General features: G+C 40.1%; 1 protein-coding gene across 4 annotated transcripts in view; it reads right to left on the reverse strand.

The window, feature by feature from the left end:
• Positions 1 to 22,416, reverse strand: part of LOC145357939 (protein tyrosine phosphatase type IVA 2-like) — a 99,709-nt gene that overhangs the window by 24,043 nt on the left and 53,250 nt on the right. For 3 of the 4 annotated variants that reach the window (XM_080211525.1, XM_080211524.1, XM_080211526.1), the window contains exons 2-3: positions 12,748 to 13,335; positions 3,336 to 3,428 (exon numbers count right to left, since the gene is read on the reverse strand). In XM_080211525.1, the coding sequence (XP_080067651.1) occupies positions 3,336 to 3,428; positions 12,748 to 12,843 (189 nt within the window). In that variant the 5' untranslated portion in view covers positions 12,844 to 13,335. The remainder of the gene's footprint in view (positions 1 to 3,335; positions 3,429 to 12,747; positions 13,336 to 22,416) is intronic. The other variant, XM_080211527.1, reaches the window with a different exon arrangement.

Below are 22,416 nucleotides of genomic sequence, written 5' to 3' on the forward strand. Positions count from 1 at the left end.
AGGTTAACAGCAAAATCTAACAGAAAAATCGGTGATTTTCAAAAAGAGATGTTTCAAAGCAGGGTAAGCACATGCCATTAAAAGGTGAAAGGTGTGGGCATCAAAACTAGGGCTCCTGAGATGACAGGGGAGATAGAGAATACAAAGAACTAAAAATCATATATTATGCATTTCAGATGAATTCTTCAACTAAGAGCCAGGTTGAATACAATTAAGTTGACAGGGGACTAGAAGAGGAAACTGAGACCAGCAAATCAAGAATATGAGAATAAAATGGCAGTTTGCATAAAAAGGAAAGTAATTTTTTTTAACCAAACTTCAAACAGTTAGTAGCAAGATGCAGATACTGAATAGGGACAAAGAGGGTGATGTATGCTTACCCAGTTACAGGACAAGGCCCTGAAGGAACACTTTGTATTGATATTTGCTAACAAACAATATTGACAAAATGTTGGTAGCAGAAATGGAGCAGACTAGATGGGTGAAAATTAATTGAAAGGATATGTAGAAAAGGTTAGTTTTGCTTAGAATGGATAAATCACCCGACCTGAATGACTTGCAAGTCAGCTTGCTAAAGTATCTGGGATTGGAGAAAGCAGATAGGTTTGCCGCACATGGAGGTGCTAGACAATTGGGATAGCAAACGTGACACCCTGATTCAAGGAAGGGTGTAATGACATTCCTCATCATTTGAGGCTGGTCAGTTTATCGTCAGTGCTGGCAAGGTTTTAGAGACAATAATGAAGGAAATAAAATCAACAAGTAGTTGGAGAGGTTTGATATAATGAAGTATAGCCAGGACAGATTTGTAAAAGGCAGATCACGGTTGACTAATCTAATTTAATTTTTGATGAAGTAACAGAGAAGATTGATAAGGGAAAGAAATGGATGTTGTCTCCATCTGGATAAGAAAAAAACTGACGAAGTACCACATAAAACCGAGGCTCATGGAATAGGAGGGTCAGTGTCAGCTTGGATAAAAACAACACGTCTTGGTACATGGTTGTTTTCAGACTGGAGGATGGTAGACAGTGGCGTTCTTCAGGTTCAGTGCCTTTTTGATGTATATAAATGACTTGAATATTAGAATTTCAAACTTATAAGGTGTGGAGGACAGTGAGAATGAAGTTTCTGCTACAGGAAACAGATTGGCTAGACAGAATTTAATACTTTATAATTGCGAGATGTGAGCAGCAATGCATTTAGGCAAAGGAGTAGAGACAATATACACCAAGTGGCATAATTCTAGAACATGTACAGGGGCAGAGGCCTTAGAGGCTCATGTGCATAGATGCTTGAAGGTGTGGCACAGCCCTGAGTGGTTGGCAAAACATATGAGGTGCAGTGAGAAGCGAGTAAGAACATTTTTTCGAGGCAAATGGTAATGACCTGCAACTCGGTCTACGAGGGTGGTGGAAGCAGGATCAAATAATCTCAATAATACCATTTGACAGCAACTAAAGGGGTTTGGTAGATTTCAGTTTGATTTGGCAGATTACAATCTGACTCAAATCATCATCTGATTCAGGAATCCATTTACTCACTTGTTGCCCGAGGTAAACATTGCGTGCCAGCAAATCTGGCATACAAATTGTAGCTCATATTATTGCAAAATGCTCATCAAATTAAAGTTCAGTGTGAATTGTTTTCTTTAATTAAGAGTTTTTGGGAGACAGGGCTGCTCTACCTGCCATGCAACAAGTGGAAGGTCCCTAAATAACACCATGGTATAAAGCTAGTTTCCTGTCAACAGAAAAGCACCTGAACAATTGCTCAGTGCCATGAATGTAATGAGGAGCTTCCCGCTGTGCAGGTGAGGAAAAGATTCGTACAGTTATGGTATTGCAGCATGCTAGAGAGTGGCAAGTTATGGCCTTGAATAAAAAGTTACTAGCCAAAACCAGTTCACTTCCAATCATCACATTCATCTGAATTCACCAAAAGCAAACTAGAGTGATCACTACATGATAAAAAGCTGGTCAATTTGCCTTGGTGCAATTGTGAACTACGTTCATGGGCTTCTCAGTGACAACTGCTGGAAAATCATAACTTAATATTCCACATTAGTTTATTCAAGTTCACAACTTTAGTTACCTCCCAGCAGATGAACAGCATGTCACATCACCAGTGCAATAGCAATATCCTAAAGATACAGAATGTTTAGTCTCTGAACACAATACCAAACTTGAATGATAACACTGATTGTAGGTGCTTTGATTTGTAAGAGATCTTGGAAGCACACTTTCCAGGTAACAAAATCGTATCCGATTCGATCATTATTCGAGGCATAGTAACTGCTGCTCAGTTAAACTGTAAACTGAAGAACACACCTGGACCTGTCTGTATAATATTCATATTTAAAACAGAGGAAGAGGGGGCAATAAAACTAGAGGGAGGGACAGATAGATTGATATATGACTTTCAGGCACCTAATGGGGTTGAAGTGCTAATAAAGTTTAGGAACAAAGTTGCAACTTATCAAGTCATTAGATTCCCCTCCATGTATTACCTTCTATATAAGAAATACTCAATACTGAACTCTCTTTTTAAAAAAAAGAATGGTATTTCTTATGGGAGGGTTGGGGGAATTCATTAGAGAATTTGAGATGGACCGGATGAGGACTGGCAGCAGAGGATTTTAGAATGAAGTCATTGTATTTTTGATCAGGTGTACCCAACGTCAAACTCAAAATCCTCACAATCTGGTCACTGAAGCCTAGTCAATTGAATCTATTCAACGCTTATTTCAGGTCTGCTGGTTCATCCCATTTGAATTTTAGAGGCCTGGGAGTTTTGGAGAAGTTCCTTTTTCACTCCTTTGCCTCACTGATGAATTCTAACTAAAATCAAGATCTGGTTAATCTCTGGAACTTGAGGACTTCACTTATGATTCTACAAGTTCTCTAATACATACCTGTACAACTCAGTCAGGGGCTTAAATACTCTTGTGCTATTAAGCTAATTAAACCTCAAATTTTGACAAGTCTATCCCACCTTGACCCCTTGCCCATTCCACACATTTTATACTTAAAAAAAAAACACAGGATAAGTGCACCATCTCCAAATGCTTATAATTCTGACTCTAAAACCAGCAAAGTCAACTCCCAGCATGACATCTCTTTCTATAGGGATACCATAAAGATGAACTTGGTGGAGGAAATGACCTTTTCATAACGCATGATTGCTTCTGGGTTTGCTCAATGGCTTGATGATTTCAACAGAAACTCAAATCACTGGGACAAAACCCACATCCTACAACAGTTCCAACCACTGCTTTGTCAACAGGTTAGCTCCAAAATCTAAAATAATTCTATTTGTAATTAACAGCTACTCACCAAAACCTGGATGCCTTCTTTCTCGACAGGAGCCTTGTCATAAGTGGCTTCACAAACTCGAACCAGTGTGGTAACACCATACTTTTTCAGCTCCTGGAAGGCACAAATACTTTGTTAAAAAAAAGATCCTTGGGAAGTTTCATTCTGTTTCTGCTTTCTCTCACTAGTCTCGATTTATACAAACGTTTGTTTTGTCAGAGGGGACAGGCAACTGTGGACAATAGGACAAAAGACACGGTCAATGCAGTCTACAATGGGCAGTGATATGCTATTTGATAAATGAAGCAGAGACTCACATTATACTTAAAAGTTTTCAGATATCAAAGAGAGAGGGATCTGTTCAAAGATATAATACTTACTCTTCCAAAGTTCTCTACATTTCACAGCTAATTGTTTAAACCAACATATAAACTTCAACTATCATTTGCTCCTTTACTTGTATATGGAAGCTAGGTGTCTATGCGACTACATATTTGGGTTACTTTGTGTGACTTTGCACTATCAACAATAACTGGCTGGTTATCAGGTCCATATTTCAAAGCTCTAACTTTGGATTGGTTTCTGTGCTGGCCTGAGGAAAGTTCAAGTCCTATAACTTGTGATTTGGGGGCAGGAATGCAATCAATAACTCAAAGGCTTGCTCATTCTTGGAGTTTTGAGGCTGGTTTGTGTTTTTAATTTTAGGCTTTACACCATTTTGTATTTTCACTGAACTGTAATTTATTTTGGTTTAGTTAAAAACTAAAAAATGAGTGCAAATAGGGAAAAATAAACAGAAGCAGCAAAAATAAAGTCAGTCTTAAATTTACTGATGCACGGGGAAAGCCAACAGAGTTTATCTACGTTAAAGATTACAGAAACCTGAGGCTTGATGCTTTTCCCTGCAAATTGAAAAATTTTAATTGGCAAATGCTGATGGCAAATTATACTCCCAAGTGGAATTTTATCAGATTTAGAGGACAACTGAAAACCTTTGACATAATTGGAATTGAAACAATATCCATTTCTTCCAGAGCATTTGCTGTATTCACAACTGGAGTCTCATGGTGTGGATAGTATAGTGGCAATTCAAAGGAGACCTGCAGGCTTTCTGTAGTTTTGGTTGTTCTAATTGCCCGTGGGACCTCATTATATGTTGTAAATATTAATGGTTTGGACTTAAATATGAGAGGCAGGATGGGGAAATTTGCAGCTCACACAAAAACTGGCCATGCAGTTGATAGTGAAGAGGAGTGCTGCCCTCTTCAAAATTATATCAATGGTTTGGCTGAGTGGCAGAAAAGTGGCAAATAGAATTCAATCTGGAAATGCGTGGGGTAATGCATCTGGAGAGGGCTAAAAAAGCAAGGGAATACTCAATAAACAGGAGGATACTGACAGGGGCTGAGGAGTGCATGTCCACAGGTGGCACTACATTTGGATAAAGGTGGCAAAGGAAGCATGTGGAATACTTTCCTTTATTGGACAGGGCATTGAATGCAAAAGCAGAGATGCAAAGCTGGAACTGTTAGACTACAGCTGGAATTGTATACACAGTTTGGTCATCATACTACAAGGAGGGCAAAATTGCTTTCGAGAATGTACAAAGGAGATTTATAAGAGTGTTGGTAGGGCATGAAAACTGTCATGAGGAAACACTGGATCGGCTTGGATGCTTTCTTAAGGCTGAGGTGTACACCTAATTGAGGTGTAAAAATTTATGAGGGGACTAAATAGGATAGATAGGAAAGGTCTAGTTCCCCAGCTGAATAAGTCAATGAACATAAAACATTACAGCACAGTACAGGCCAGGCCCTTCAGCCCTTGATGTTGTGCCGACCTGCAAAACCAATCTAAAGCCCATCTAACCTAAATTATTCCAATATCATCCATATGTTTATCAGGGAGCACAGACTTATGGTGATTGAAAGGAGAATTGACGAGAACATGAGGAAAAGCTTTTTCACAGAGGGTGGTGAGCATCTGGAGTTCACTGCCAAAACTGATGGCTGAGGTGCTCAACTCATTTAGAAGATCCCCGGATCCGTACTTGAAGTGCTATAACCCGTAAGGCTACAGAGCAGGTGCTGGAAAGTGAATTAAAAGCGAGTGGCTAGTTTGTTTCTTTTCTCTTTTTGGCCGGTGCACACAATGGCTGCAAGTCTCTTTTTGCACCAAAACTTCTCCCTGGCTCTTTGGGCTTAGTGCAAATTGAATAACTATTGTAACTCAGTGGAATTACTGTAATTCCAAAGATTTAAAAAGTGCATTTAAAGTGTTAAAGGAGTTTGAGCATGGTATGTGAAAGGCATTGCAACTGTGTCACTGTGACGCCATGGAACTTTTTTTAAGCTTAATGGTTTCATTGAATCATGTGAACATGAAGATGACCATGTGGATATTGAACAAGATTTGCCAATCAGTTCCATCGAAAGAACTAAAGATTGATGTGCGTATTTCAGACCAATGGTTTATTCTGTTGTGTTCTGTTAGGAAGGATTTTATTAAACTGGAAAGGTTGCAAACAAGGTTTCCAAGGATGTTACCAAGATTGGAAGGTTTGAATTATAGAGGAGAGGCCGGATATGTTGGGACTTTATCCCCTGGAACATACGAGGACGAGGAGCGACCTTAGAGGTTTATAAAATCATGAGGGACATAGGTAAGGTGAATAGTCAAGGTCTTTTCTTCAGGGTAGGACAGTCCAAAACTAGAGGGCATAGGTTTAAGTGAGGAGGAAAAAGATTTAAAAAGGGACCTGAGGGGCTACTTTTTCCACAGAGGATAGTGCGTATATGGAATTAACTGCCAGACGAGGTGGTAGAGATGGGTACAATTAAAGAGACATTTGGACAGGCACATGGATAGGAAAGGTTTCCAGGGATATGGGCCAAACACAGGCAAATGGGTCCGGTTCAGTTTAGGAACTTGGTCAGAATGGACGAGTTGGGCCAAAGGGCCTGTTTCATGCTGACTCCCAATGACTCTATGATAGCATGGTTTTCTCCACCATGCTGTCAGAGCTTCTGCAATGGTGGTCCTGGTATCAAAATCAGATTGGGACACACCTCAACCTGAGACGACACTTGGCAAAGATCAAGATCTTCAGGGACCTACTTCACGATTTCCTGCTTGCTGATGACTGTGCATTAGCCACTGCTTCAGAGCTGGTCATACTTCATAACAGTACAATCAGCATGAAGAAAACTGAAGTACTGGATTATTTTGCTCAAGGGAAGCCCCATGTCCAGTACAAGGTCTCAGTCCATGACAAGAACCTGCCAGGACAGAATAAGTTCACTTATCTCAGCAGCACATTCTCTCTCAAGCTTTCTTTATTGATGAGACATCAATAACTGCCAACACAAGTGCAGCCTTCAGATGACTTTGAACATTAGTCTGGATATGAAGGGGGGCAAAACAAACTGTAAACAACAGTCCTGCCCAAACTGCTCTACACATGCAAGACTTGGATGTATACCAATGCCACTTTAAGAAGCTCAACTACTTTCACTTGAGCTGCCTTCAGGTCTCTGAATATCAGATGGCAGGACAAAATACCTCGGTGGTGCTACCTGAGATGCACTGCCAAGAATCCACACCATATTGCGATAATCACAACTGAGTTGAGTTGGTCATGTAGCCAGAATGCCTGACACTCGCTTACCAAAACAAATCTTCTATGGAGAACTCAAATTTGGGCTGCACAGTCAAGGCAGTCAAAGGAAACACTTCAAAAGGTCACTCTGGAAGGCTGGAGTTCTGACATCCTGGGCGTATCCCAGGATGGTTGTACCTGGTGCAACTAAGTTAAAAAAATATTGTGGCCTCCTAAGAATGCGCAAATTAGAAACAAAGAGAAAATCCTGAGCCAAGAAACATGTTCTGGTCTTTTACACAACTCCAGTCCCACATTAATATGGTTGACAGCCAACTGTTCTCACAAGTAGCTTAACAAGCCATTCAGCTGTTTGGAATTTCTATGAAGAATACCATAGGAATTGGAGCAGTTCAAGAAAAAGCCGTTACCATCTTTTCAGGGCAATTAGGACAGGCCATAAAAGCCAGCAATTTTATGCTTTAGACTTGTAGGTTGCATTATCACCGAGAAACATGTAAGGCATAAACTGCAATGGAAAATGTATGGTAATTTCCCAGGCATTTACAATGGCATTCTGAAGCTGCCCAAACATGAAGTGTGCGATCATTAGGATTAAAAATGCTGGAAACACTCATCAGGTCAGGTAACCTTAATGGATAGTAGAGTTAATATGTCAGGTTAGTGACCCATCACCTGAACTGGTTCAAACAAAAACTCAGTCTGAAACATTTCTCCATGAATATTACTCATGTTGCTGCATCTTTCCCACAATTTGTGTTTTTATTGAAAATGTCCAGCATCTGCTGTATTTTGTTTTTTGGTATACAAACATAGCCTGGTTAAGTTAGTCCCTTCTTGGGAAAAGCCACGGTGTGTAGTAAAAGCAAAAGACTGCTGATGCTGGAAATCTGAAATAAAAACACTGGAAAAACTCAGCTGATGAAGAGTGAAACAAAGTTAGTGTGGATTCTTCTTCAGAGCTGGAGAGGGAGAAATGTGATAGGCTTGGTACTGAAGAGATGGGTTGGAGCAGGCGGAACAAAACAGAAGGTCATGGATAGGCAGAAACTAGAAGCGTCTAACATCTTGAAAAAGATGTTGTGGGCAAAAGACAAAGATTGTGTAAACGATAGTGTTAAGATGAAGTCGGATGCTAACGGGCATAAAAATCAGATAGCAGAGTATTTTAGTAGCAAACTGTCGGCACTCTCTGAAAGTAAAACATAAGGACGTGTTACAGAATGGCTCTTTGGGTGGTTGGGAAGAAAATTCATCAAAGTAGAGGACAGAGCTCAGTGTGAAATTGTTGACTTAACTCAATGATGGCTGCAAAGTGCTTAATTGGAACATTAGGAACTGAGTTCCTTCAATATGCACTGGGTTTCACTCAAACACTGTAGTTGGTCAAAGTGGTGAGTTGAAATGACTAGTGCAAGGTGGTGAATTGAAATGACTAGCAAGAGACAAGTTGGAGTCATGCTTGTGGACTGAGTGAAGGTGTTCTGCAAAGCACTCACCCAGTCTGTGTTTAGTCTCCCAACATAGAGACCACCTCATTGTGAGCAGCAAATGCAGCAGACTAAATTGAACAAAGTGCAAGTAAATCGCTGCTTCATCTGGGAAGTGTATTTTAGGGCTTTGGACAGTGAAGAGGGAGGAGGTAAAGATGCAGGTGTTACACCTCTGTCAATTACATGGGAAGAGAATGGGAGGTGGGGGTAATGAAGAAGTGAATGAAGATGCCACGGAGGGGTCACTATGAAATACTGACAGAGGGGTGAGGGGAGGATGTGTTTGGTAGTGGCATCATGCTGGAGTTGGCAGAAATGGAGGAGGACAATCTTTTGATTAGAGGTTGGTACGGTGAAAAGAGAAGACAAGGAGAACGTGGTTCTGCGTGGACTGGTTGGGCAGAAGATGGGTCAGAGAGATTGAGAACCCTGCCAATTAGTGGGGTGGAATGATGCGAACCTCACTTCAGGAAAAATAAAGAACAAAGAACAACACAGCACAGGAAATAGGCCCTTCGGCCCAACAAGCCCGCACCGCCATTTTAACATTCATTGAGTGCCTCATTCCAATCCTTCTTCTACCTATGACTTTTGTCTATGCCTCTTGGACTCCACAATAAAGGTGTGCAAATTTAGAGAATTATATGTGTGCCAGATTAAGGGAGGTCTAATTTAGGGACAATTTGTTAACACTAATCAGCCTAAAAGCACATTTTTGGGGTGTGGGAGGAAACCGGAGCACCTGGAGAAAACCCATGCAAGCACAGGGAGAATATGCAAACTCCCACAGACACCGACCCAAGTCGGAGATCCGACCCAGGTCCATGTATCTGCACAGCAAACAGTGATAGTCACTGAGCTGTCGTGCTGCCCGTCAGTTGGTCCAGCAAGGACATGTCTGTGTAGTACTATAGCGGAGATTAGCTAGGCATGAAATGGATGAAAGTTCTTTGTGGATGGTCCTAGTATTCCTGTGCAATCCATTTCTTCCTCCCATCAACTACTTTCCACATGCAGAGTTGTACAAACCAAACCCATTAAACATAAAACCTCTTCTTTTATCCATGAGGAAACGTATGAAATCTTTACTGTTTTTAAAATTTGCTGTTTTTTAAGCAAGTTCAAATTTTGAAGGGGAACTTATAACAGGTTTAGGGTCTGATTTATAGATTACAAGTTGATTTCATGATCACATAAAAGTTCCAGTTTCTTCAATGTCAAAGCTTGAAGAATCCGACGGCTTAAAAAAGTGTTCATCAGGTGTAGCAACACTGAAAAAAATGCCTTCAGTGGGGGAGAATACACTAAGCAAAATACAAAGCAACCATTCATTTGATAAAAATTCCAATGTATGCCACTTGAAATGGTTCTTCAATTCAGACCACAATGCTGAGATGTACTTGGCTCATAGATTCAGTTAGGGTACCAGCTTCAATTCGGGAGATCAGCAGGCAAAAAGAAAGGCCATGTCATGAAGTAGACTTAGAACAGATCTCTTCATAAAGACTTGAATATTTTGATGATACTTTTAGTGATGCAAGTAATCTACAATATGCATAAACAAATTGGAGTCTAAAGTTAAACCATTTCGTTACAGACTGACCTCTTCAAATACATCTACTACATACATGCAATCTATAAAATTTTCATAGATAATAACGAGGCAATTACCATTGAGACACAATGAAATCTAAATGAAGGCTTCAAACTTCTGTGTGTTTGCATATGTCAGAGCACACAATCATTCTTTGGATGTGAAAATTTTGGATGTGAAATTGTGCTCAGATAATTGCCATAATTGCTGAACCTTTTTTTAAAAAATTCATTCATGGGACATGAGTATTGCTGGCTGGCCAACATTTACTGCCCATCCCTAGCTGCCCTTGTTCAGAAGCAGTTGAGAGTCAACCACATTGCTGTGACATTGGAGTCAAACGTCGGCAAGATTAGGCAAGGACAGCCGGTTTCCTTCCCTAAAAGATATAGTAAACTAGATGGGTTTTTACAACACTCGACAGTGGTTTTATGGTCATCAGTAGGTTCTTAATTCCAGATTTTTATTTATTGAATTCAAATTCCACCATCTGCTGTGGAAGGATTTGAACCCAGGACGCCAGAACATTAGCTAAGTTTCTGGATTAATAGTCTTGCACTCACTTAATTGTCTTAATTTTTTTAAAACACGGATAAAACAATCATACAACAGTAACATTCCTGACACCTAAATTTAAATTTGCCCACAAATGCCATTTACAGTAAGGACCAGAAAAAAAAGACATGGAACGTATGGAAAACTTAATTTGCAAAAATAAATACTGCTAAATAGGGCAGCAGAAATCACAGGAGTAAACTAATAAAAATCTTTATAGTTAACAAAGATGAATAACCTTTAACTGGAGGGAAGAGAGAGTATTAAGACACTATTGATGTACGGGGATGAGATAATAACTTTAGCCATGTCTAAGTAAACACCTGGAACGATGTAATTCCTGGCTGAAATATGTTAAATGCCACTTCAAATATAATAATTAAAAATGAGCACCTGCAGCCTCTGTGAACAAAGCAAACAAATGCAGAATTTTCCACTGCAGAACCACAGTGTACATTTACCATTAATTCACGTGAACAAGTCACTCCCCATGTTTTACTGCTGGCCCTGGTTTGCAGAACCTTGTAAAAAAAAATTATTCCAAATTCAAATCCACTCCAATTCACGGTCCCCGTGAGAGGGACAAACAAGATCCAAGCTGACAAGATAAGGCATTGCATCCCATCCTGGGCTTGATCTAATGCTTCATTTTAGCCAAAAGATCAAGATGGCTTTGAAATATTTCATCAGGCAATGCCTTGGTTTAACCTTACCAGCTACCCTGATCACTGACCCTATCCTAGCCTGGGAGATCAGTCTGCCTGATCATTGACTCTACCCTGCTTTGAGTTAAATATTCTGTACGCAGAGACAGTCTCAAACACCTGGCAAAGAGCAGAAAAGAGAGCAAAGCTTCCTCTTCATCATCTCAATGTGTGTGACTCAACAACAAGCTCAGCACAACTCATGTCATGCACAAGTATGGCATTCCAAACATCCTCAGGGAGATGATTTGAACCAAATTTGGCAGTTTAATAGCATATACTTTTCTAGGTTACAAACTGTACTGACTGATAAACCCATTTCATTGGGCTCCACAGCCAGCACAAAAGAAACCTTCACAATTTGACATGCTAGAGCAACCCAAAAACTTGAATTCAGAGGACATAAACACACTAACCATCTGTTTACACTGTAAAATGAAGACAAGAGGAATACGGTTACCAGAAATCAGCAAGTTGGCATATTGTAGGATATAATGGAAGGATACAGATTCATTTCCACAACGTAACTTACCAATACCAGTTACATACTAGGGAAAGGGGGAGCGACAGGAAGGGCACTAGAGAGAGGCCTGCCAGGGAGGAGAGAGAGAGACAGAGAGAGAGACGGGGAGAATGCGGGAGAGAAGTGAGAAGAACCTGTTTAAGACTAATTATTAATGCCATTTAACCACTTAATATGTAAATGGAATAAACGCACATCCATTCCAGAAGTTTGAATTGAAGAGTTTCTACTAAGCTGTATCTACTAATTTAGATGCAACCTTTAGTCCTCTGAATTCATACTCTTGTACCATTTTGCTTCTTTCTGCAAAGTATTATGGGGATTACGGTTTGGAAAAGATGATTAGAAGGCACCAGAATTGGGACAGGGTTTTTCTTTTCCAAATTAAGCAGAGTTAAACATTGTTGCTGTTGCATATCACCATGCCAGTCGTTAAGGGCAGGCTGAAAAAACACAGGCAAATGGCCAGCAATTTGACACTGTTGATAATGCAATGCTGCTTGAAAAAAAAGCCTCCAATTGTGCAAGCTGACTTAAATTCGTGCATGCTCATCCACATGTCATTTTCCAACAAGACCACCCACTGGTTGTCTATGAATGCTAAATGCAAAGACTGTTTTGTCTTGTGGACTTTTGGCCACCGGTGCTGGCCGGGAATGCACAAATATGTTTACTTAGGACTCTTGCATTTGTTGGGTTGCGTGGGGGGTTGGTATGTGTAGACAGGAGACCATCTTCCTCTAACTGTGCTCAATTTGAAGTGCCAAAGGTGAACGACAATCACACAGTGCCATTTGTTTCCTTTTAGGGCTTTATCCTCTCCTTCAGGACTACATCTGAACCAAAAGCCCAGAGAGGATTGCACAATGCAGTGAAAACATTGCATCAGTTTCCATGTTGATCACGTTATTTACGAAACTGATCTGAAGATAAGTTTGTTTTTACCTCTGTGAACTTGTTGAGGGTAGCATCGGTTGGGTTGTGTGTGATGAGAAACCTCATACTCTCGGAGCTGATTTCTACTGGGGCTGGGCGGTTCATTGTGGCTGCAATACTTGTACAACTTCAGAAAAAAAAATATTAAAAAAGGGAGAGCCTCTGAAGTAGCACCGTGTGCTTCTTTTCACTGTTGGTACTTGTGCTTTTAAAACCTCCACTCTCACAACTGGACTCAGCACACGTGATGTGAAGTCCAATTCAGACTGGCACGTTTCAGTTGGTGTCTCTGTGCAATGGTGCTCTTTAAAGCATCCAATTGCAGAAAACACGAGCAGATTTACCCCATCCAGACTAGGTCATGGAAAGAACAAATGTCCTGTGCTTCTCACAAACTATCCAATTTTTAAATCCAGTATCCAGGTGAATCCCAGTTTGCTGTTGGCACTTTTATGCTTAAGGTGGCTTCTTTGTGGAGTGGAGACGGGAGAGACCTCGAGTTCACTTGTCCGCGAGGCGGCCGTGCTGTGCCTGGCAATAGTCCCTGCTGCCTTTCAGAAACTCCATAAATGAGCAACCGGAAATACCACTGAATTTCTGTTGAAGAAAAGGAGGAATAACTCAGTAAAGGATTGCAGCTTATACAGAGTACAACCAAAATAACAGTCAAACCTTTCATTATGTGAAACTCATTATGTGAAGTGTTTTGAATGTTGATGCCAGAAGGCGTTAAGTACAAACATTAATACTCTTTCCACATACAAAGAAACCTTCCACATTACTCTCACCAAGCATATTACTTTCTCTCTATCCCAATTCCATTACTGTACAAAACACACACTTCCCAGCAACTTCAAAAGATGTTGTGTAGTGCACATCCAAACAGGTGAAGCTGTTTAATCAATTCTTCAGGAGGCACAATTGCCTTTTCCCAGGAAATCCTGATGGGATTTTGTCACGTCCAAAGCTTGCACTGAGCTTCTGACTGTCAAGAATGACTAACTGAGCTTGACACTATCATGGGGGAATTAACTGAAGGTGCCTGGAAAATGTGTTTACCTTTCCCTGTGGTGACAATTATGCGACAAGAGTAGCTTGAGTTTTACTCACTTTTCTGCCTTTCTTGACGGTACTGTGATTCTTAGCTTTCAACAAGAGTCTCACTGGTACCTGTCCAAATTGGCCATTCTTCATACGGGTCTAAACAATGACAATCTTGGCCGTGAGGCAACTTTTGAGCATTATCTCAACCTAGACCAATCCTGTTCTCATCACAGAAAGACATGAAATTCTTCAGCAGCATCCCCAGAGACAGCAATAAATAATAATACTGGAACTGAAGGAAATGGAAGCACATTATTGCCACTCCAAGATTAATTAACTGAACAGGAATCGAATCCTGTTCTGTATGATTTTGTTGCACGCTTACAGTTGAGTCTCTGGGGAGATAGGTGCCTCTGAATCCAGTGTAAGCTTACCATTCCCTTTATATGCCACACAGTGGATGCTTTATAGAGAATGATAGATCACATAACATAACTACTGCTGCAGTAATAAAAATACAACTGCATAAACATAATATGACCATCAAGTTAAAAACAAAAGATCCTCAACCAAAATATGGCTTGTAACAAAAAAAAAAAGACCTGCTAACTTCTGCTGAAAACTTGAGGCACCCCACAAGGTTGGGGATAGACAGGAAATTAAGTACCTGTATTATATTTCTCTGTTCTCAAAGTAGCAGCAGAATTCGAAGCTTAAGAACAAACTACACTAAGCGTCTTGTGGTGAGGCTCAGCTTCACATTTAAGCTGAAGTTCAGCCCCTTGCTGGCACCCCAGCTCAGTGAGCTGTTGCAGATCAGAAAGGCAGCTCAAGTTCTGCAATTACGTGGCAAGATCTTGTCTTGGTGCATTGCATTCCATATACATACTACACACAGCCTTTCAGCACCAGTTGTAAACTGGAGCTCTTGAGCACTCGGCTAGATCCCATATCTCAAAGTCGCTACCACTGGGCTTTCAAAAAGCTCTCAAACACTGGCAACAACAGCTGAGTGCTTTCTACTCTTACATTACAACTGTGCTTCAGGAAAGGTTATAAAGATTAACTTTCAAAATATTCCTCATACCCGAGCAAAATTTCAGATTAAAAGCAGTCTTCCTAAACCAGACATATGTGCTTACTCCAAAGATGAGCTTGAATTTCTATATGCTGTAGGGTGCAGTGTGAAAAATAACATCAATAAAATGCAAAATGATACTTTTCAGATTTTGAAAAATATTTTCTTGCACAGTATGATGATTCTTTGAGAATGAATCACGGTACAAGGCAGAGATTTCTGATTTCCCAGTGACAATTTGGAATTTGCCTGGAGAACAGGAACTTGGAACCCAGATTACACCCTTACAACTGCAAACTGATGGATGGGAAAATTCTTGCTTGGAGCAAGAATCTGGCATATCAGAGAGAGGAATTTTGGGTTCGTGCCCTTCAATGGGGAAGGCCACACATTGGGCTGTCGCAGCCTGAAGTGATCGTGATATAAATGTGCCATTTTTGCCTCCTCCTTCTTCCCCCACAAATCCAGAGTGTCCTTGTTTAGCTCTTGTAACCAATAATTAAGGTTCTCTCCAGTTTCTAAACACCAAATTAAAAAGATGCAGGAGTTAAGAGCGATTACTAAGAGTACAGGGATGTTGTGACAACACTTCCACGCAAGACTTTTACTTCAGCTCAGTGGGTAAATTGGAGAAGCTGCACTGCTGTCCTCTGAGAAGGTTGAGAGGAGATTTGATAGAGGCATTCAAAATCATGTGGGATTTAGACAAAAGTAGAGAGAGAAAAACTGTTCCCCAATAAGGTCACATCAGTGCTGAGTAAGTTGGTGGGAGGTATTTTGAGAGACAGGATCTACAGACATTTAGAGACACAAGGACTGATTAGGGACAGTCAACGTGGCTTTGTCAGTGGAAAATCATGTCTCACAAATTTGACTGAGTTTTTTGAACGGATAACCAAGAAGGTAGATGACAGCAGTGCAGTTGATGTTGTCTACGTGAATTTTAGCAAGGCCTCTGACAAGGCACCGCATGGTAGGTTGTTGCGTAAGGTTAAATCTTTCAGGATCCAGGGTGAAGTATCTAAATGGATACAAAATTGGCTTCTTGACAGAAGACAATTTTGTAGAGGATTGTATTTCAAACTGGATCAGCAGTGTGTCTCAGGGATCAGTACTGGGTCCACTTATTTGTCATTTAAATTAAATGACTTGGATGAGACTATAGGGGGCATGGTTAGTAAGTTTGCGGATGACACCAAGATTGGTGGCAAATTGGATAGTGAAGATAGTTATCTCCAATTGCAACAAGATCTTTTCAATTGGGTCAGTGGGCCAACAAATGGCAGATGGAGTTTAATTTAGATAAATGTGAGGTGAAGCATTTTGGTAGATTGAATCAGGGCAGGACTTACTCAGTTAACGGTAGGGTATTGGGGACAGTTACAGAACAGAGATCTAAGGGTACATGTTCATAGTCCCTTGAAAGTGGAGTCACAGGTGGACAGAGTAGTGAAGAAGGCATTCAGCATGCTTGGTTTCACTGGTCAGAATATTGAATAGAAGAGTTGGGACATCTTGTTGAAGGTGTACAAGACATTGTTAAGGCCACACTTGGAATACTGTGTACAGTTCTGGTCACCCTATTATAGAAAGGATATTAAACTAGAAAGAGTGCAGAAATGATTTACTAGCATGCTACTGGGACTTGATGGTTTGAGTTATAAAGAGAGGCTGGATAGACTGGGACATTTTTCCTCTGGAGCATAGAGGGATGAGGGATGATCTTATAGAGGTCTATAAAATAACGAGGGACACAGATCAGCTAGATGGTGAATATCTTTTCCAAAAGATAGGAGAGTCTAAAATTAGAGGGCATTGGTTTAAGGTGTGAGGGGAGAGAAAGAAGTGCCCAGAGGGGCAATTTTTTCATACAGAGGGTAGAACAAGCTGCCAGAGATAGAAGATGACGTGGGTATCATTTTACTGTCACATGGATAAGATGGATATAGAGGGATATGGGCCAAATGCAGACAATTGGGATTACCTTAGGGGTTTAAAAAAATAAGGGCAACATGGACAGGTTAGGCCGAAGGGCCTATTTCCATACTATAAACCTCTATGATTCTATGACATAGATTTATGGTAATTAGCAAAAGAAGCTATAGTGGCATGAAGCAAACATCTTTTGAGCAGCAAATAATTAGGATTTACAACAAGCTACTTGATAGCGTGGTGGGGGCAAGTTCAATCGCAGCATTCAAGAGGCAATGAATCATTATCTGCAGGAGTACCAAGAAAAAGACAGGGAAGTAGCACAAGGTGAATTGCTACTGCAGAGCGCCAACAAGGACACAGTGGGCCAAACTATGCTGTAATCATTCAATGATTCTATGATGGCACATATCGCAATGTTATGACCTATTTACAAAGGGTTTTCCTCCATACACCTCAACCTATACTACTGTTAACATCTACACTGAAATGTGGTCAAACATTTAACCTTTAACTTAAAACTGCAGGGATCTGAGCGAGTTTTCATAATAATCCACATATTCCTTTTCAATTTAGCAGACTTTTCATTAGTGCTTGTATAACCCCATAAAGCAACATCACAGTAGAATGTTTTTTCAATTTAGTTTTGAACTTGTAGCCAAGGAAATTAGACAACAAAATCAAGAAAACAGGAGCCCGTTGATATTTCAGATGCAAACCTTTCCTCGTAGAATCCCTACAGTGCAGGAGGCTGCCATTTGGCCCACTGAGTCTGCACCAACTCTAATAGAATATTTTACCCAAGCCCTCTACCTTCTCCTTTCCCCATAACACAACACATTTGCTATGGCTAACAGCTAACATTGTAGAAGATATTCCAGGTGATCAGAATTTGAGGAACAGAACAAAAAGTGGAGAAGAAAGGAAATATGCCAGTGGGTATCAGAATGGTTAAAATGGTAGAGGTGATAATGTCTGAAATATGGTGAGAACAAAGATGAAGAAAAAGGAGACATAGGCTCATACAAGAAAAACAGAGATTGAGCCAAAGGAGATATAGGAATATGTGACTAAAATGGCGTATTTCAAGGGGAATCGTGCCTGAAAAGTTTGGGGAATTTCCAAGCTTAAGGGTTAGATGTCTCAAGGAACAGTTGCCAAGAGGCAAAGGAAATGGGGGATGCACACACAAATCTATTCACTTCAGCAATATTTTATTGAACAACAAAAAAGTGACAAAGTCAAGTCTAGACAGATTCTTGAGTATAATAATACAGATACATTTTACTTTCAAGATTCTAACTGGCATCAAGCCATAATTTATTAAAAACTTGCCAACCAAATCTCTTGGCTGCAACTCAATTAACATTGCACAAGACAATAATTGCATTATCAAAGGTTCTTGCAATAATGATACTTAATTGTAAGGAAGGGATTAACAAAAATAGCAGAAGACCATATGGTCTGTTGAGCCTGCTCTGCCATTCAACATGATGAAAGCTTATATTGGGTTTCAATGCCACCTTCCCGCCTGGTCCTCATATCCTGTTTTTTTTGAGGCACCAAAAATCCAACTATCCTAGCCTTAACTATATTCAAAGATAGAGCACCCATAACTCTCGAGTACAGAATTTGAAAGGTTCATAACCCTTAGAGTGAATGCATTTCCCATCTTAGTCCTAAATGATTCTGACAAATGCCTAAATATCCGTAAATACATCTAGAAAGGTAGGGATTGCTCATTAATGTTATGGCTGTGGTGATTAATGCAGTTTGTGCTATAATCTGTAAAGCTTACAAAATAAAAAGGACCCAAAATGATCCAAGTCTAGGATTGTCCAAACCTGGAGAGCACCTCACGGTTGCAATGAAAAGATGTTCTGGGAGCTAGTTAATGCTTCAGTCCATGTTTAGAATGCACTTTACATTTATAGCATAGATTTCAGTGTTCTGACTAGGATAGAAACTCTGATAAAATCAAGATCCTTTCTAAAAGTAGGAGATCAAAAAACAAACATGACAAACTAATGAATATGAAATTGAAGTGCAACAAGACTGAACTGTCAGAGCTCCAGGGTAACACATGATCGAAAACCTGCCCTTTGGACACGCTGAACTAGTAGACTGAGACTGGCGTAGAGGCCGGTCATAACTAGTCTCACTTCTGGGTAGCTGACCACAGCAGAAATGTAAGCAGCAGTATTACCATTGGTCTGAGAAAAAAGTGGATCAAACATTCAGACACTTGGCCTTATTCCATGAATCATATTGCAGTGAGAATATCACCAGGCTCAACAGTTCAATTGGCTTACCAACACTTTGCCTTTTGGGCCAACACACTAAGAATGGCCCATAAAAGTTGTTAACATTATGGAACTGTATCCCTGCAACTTAGTATCTTCAGAAAAGGAAGGCAAGAAATAAAAACTTTAAAAGAGAATCCACATTTGCCTGATAAATGGTGGAATGGTTCTTCAAATGACTGTTGCTCGTTTACTTTGCGCAAGCAACCATTTTTCACGTAACCTCAAAAAGGCTATAACCGATGGGCTAGTCCATTGTGCGTGGTAGGGTGGCAAGCACAACTTTTCTCCCTGTTTTGGCAACGCTGACAACACGAAGGTAGATAGGAAAGTAAATTGTGAAGAGGATGCAAGGAGGCTAAAAAGAGACATAGGTAGGTTGAGTGGGCAAAAACTGGCAAATGCAGTATGATGCGGGTAAATGTGAAATTGTCCCTTTTGGTTGGAAGAATGAAAAATAAGTTTATCTAAATGGTGAGAGATTGCAGAACTCCGAGATGCAGGAGGATCTGGGTGCTTGAATTACAAAAGGTTAGTACACAGGTACAACAAGTAATTAGGAAAGCTAATAGAATGTTGCTTTTTGAGAGAGAAATTGATTGCATAAAGATGTAAATGCATTAGAAACAGTTTAGAGAAGATAATATAACAATGATAATAATAATAATTATTATTATTACTACAACTAGACTAATATCAGGAATTGCTGTCTCATGAGGAAAGGTTGGAGAGACAACTTGATCGAAACCTTCAATATCAAGAGGTATTGACAGGGTGGATGTGGAGAGGATGTTTCCTCTTGTGGGATAATCTAGAACCAGGGTTCACTCATAAGTCAGAGGAATTTTTTTCTGAGGATCATGAGTCTCTGGAAATCTTCCCCAAAAGGTGACAGAAGCACAGAATTTGAATATTTTTAAGGCAGAGGTAGACAGACTCTTCATTATTATCAAGGGGGTAGGCAGGGATGGTGGGTTGAGGTTACAATCAGATCAGCCAAAACCTTATTGAATGGCAGAGCATGCTCGAGGGGCCCCAGTGACACCTGCTCCTAATTCATACATTTGTGTGTATTGAAATAAATTGCACAGCTTAGATTACTGCTCAATTATAAAAGATAAGCAATTATAACAATTATTGTATTTGTTCATACAGGTCAATCCTGAATAAAAAAATAGTCCCCCCAATTTTGAACCTTACCCACACAGGAAAAGTTAATTGGTAACTTGCAGATTTACCATGTTCAGAACTGGAACGGTATTTGTTCTTAAAATATGCAACTTACATTTGGCAAATATGGTTCAGCATTGCAGGTATCTTACGTTTTATGGATATATGAACAGTGCATTATAAAATTTACCAATTCAAAAGGAAGATCAGAGGCCGATTTAGTGCTTAAATATCTTATCACTGCAATTCAGCACCTCAGCAAATGGATCAAAGAGTTTAACTCACTCCAATGGATGAGAGCAACCTTCACCTGCATTAGGCCTTCCGTATTAATACCACAGAACAAGGTTTCAAGAAGCCTGTTTGAACAGATTCTTAAATGGAGTATTTGGTCTATTTACTGAATGACCATTCATTATGGGCCTTTGAGAGCCGAATGCTATTTTTATACACTAGAACGCTAAAAATTATTGTAATTAAATTTCACTGAAGGCAGAGAGAGATCTATCTAAAGTTCACTGTTGCAGTCTGGTGTCTGAATAATGATGTCTTCCTTCCTTACATGTGCCCCTTACATGTGGGGTAGAATGACTCAGCTGGTTGTCTGACATTGCTGAAGTACTGACAGGAGCTTTAAGAGGGCATCATAAAATCAGGTCAAAACCTTTTCAACTGTATAAAAACTTAGAGTATAACGGAATTAAATTTGAAGAATTAACTGTTAGTTTACTGGTTGCTACCAGAGTCCAAAAAGATAACATCCACTACCATTTTTTATTTCCATGATGTGGTGATGCCGGTGTTGGACTGGGGTAACAACAGTAAGAAGTCTCTCAACACCAGGTTAAAGTCCAACAGGTTTATTTGGTAGCAAAGCCATCTGTCAATTATCTGTAAAAACTCGCATTCCAACCACTGTTTTGTAAATTGAGTTTGTGTCTTAATATGCCCTGTTTGTGAACTTGTCTCTCACTTGCCTGATGAAGGAGCAGCGCTCTGAAAGCTAGTGGCTCATGCTACCAAATAAACCTGTTGGACTAACCTGGTGTTGTGAGACTTCTTACTATTTTTTATTTCCCCAGCCATCAGTCAATAATGAGATTTAGCTGGCTTAAACTGAAAGCTTACATTTCTGTGCTATTCTTCAATATTACAACTTCATTCTTCAGACAATCAGCCCTATCAGCTTGTGTACTTTGCAGTTTGAAAAGACCAGTCACTTGATTTTTGCTGAATTCTGTGATGCTATTTTCTCTTCCACATACTTTGCATACAAAGTCAGGAGTGAGTTTCCCATTCTGAACAGCTGTGGTACATGGCTGCAGAGAAATTTTAGGATAGAACCTTGTTACCATAAAGTTGGCTGCTATCACTCACTGCTGAAACACCCTTACTGCAAAACGGAAATAATATGGTGAACCATTCAGGAACACAGGAAACTTTCCTGCCAATTACTTTCAAAACATACTGAGGCAACCATATTTTGTCCATTCAAAATGTTGCGGTTTGGACAACTAAAAGATAAGATACATATTCTTAAACAAATATAAAGCAACCATGTAAGCAACCATGTGTCTGTTTCTCCCACAAGTAATAGCCATTAGTGCAAATTATTCATGTTCTATTCACACCCACCTTTGACATTACAAACATAAAACCATGCAATGTGGCTCAGTGGTAGCATCCTTACCTCAGAATTATAATGTTATGGGTTCAAATCCAGCTCCAGGTACCGAGCACAAAATTCTAGCCTGACAGTTCAGGGAATGGTGCACTGAGACACTTGCTGTTCTTATTGTCAAAGAGAATCTATATCTGCTAAGGACAGCACAATCACAGTCATTAGCACTGCTGCTTCACAGTGCCAGGGACCTTGGTTCGATTCCCAGCTTGGGTCATTGTCTGTGTGGAGTCTGCACGTTCTCGGTGTCTGCGTGAGTTTCCTCCGGGTGCTCCAGTTTCCTCCCACAGTCCAGAAGATGTGCTGGTTAGGTGCATTGGTCATGCTAAATTCCCCCTCAGGGTACCCAAACAGGCATTGGAGTGTGGTGTCTCGGAAATTTTCACAGTAACTTCATTGACATGTTAACATAAGCCTACTTGTGAAATTGGTAAAGAAACTTTAGATCTGGTGGATGCAAAGGTTCACAC

Source organism: Carcharhinus amblyrhynchos, chromosome 24, assembly GCF_965287045.1.
Source record: "Carcharhinus amblyrhynchos chromosome 24, sCarAmb.v2.hapA, whole genome shotgun sequence".
NCBI classification, from domain to species: Eukaryota; Metazoa; Chordata; class Chondrichthyes; order Carcharhiniformes; family Carcharhinidae; genus Carcharhinus; species Carcharhinus amblyrhynchos.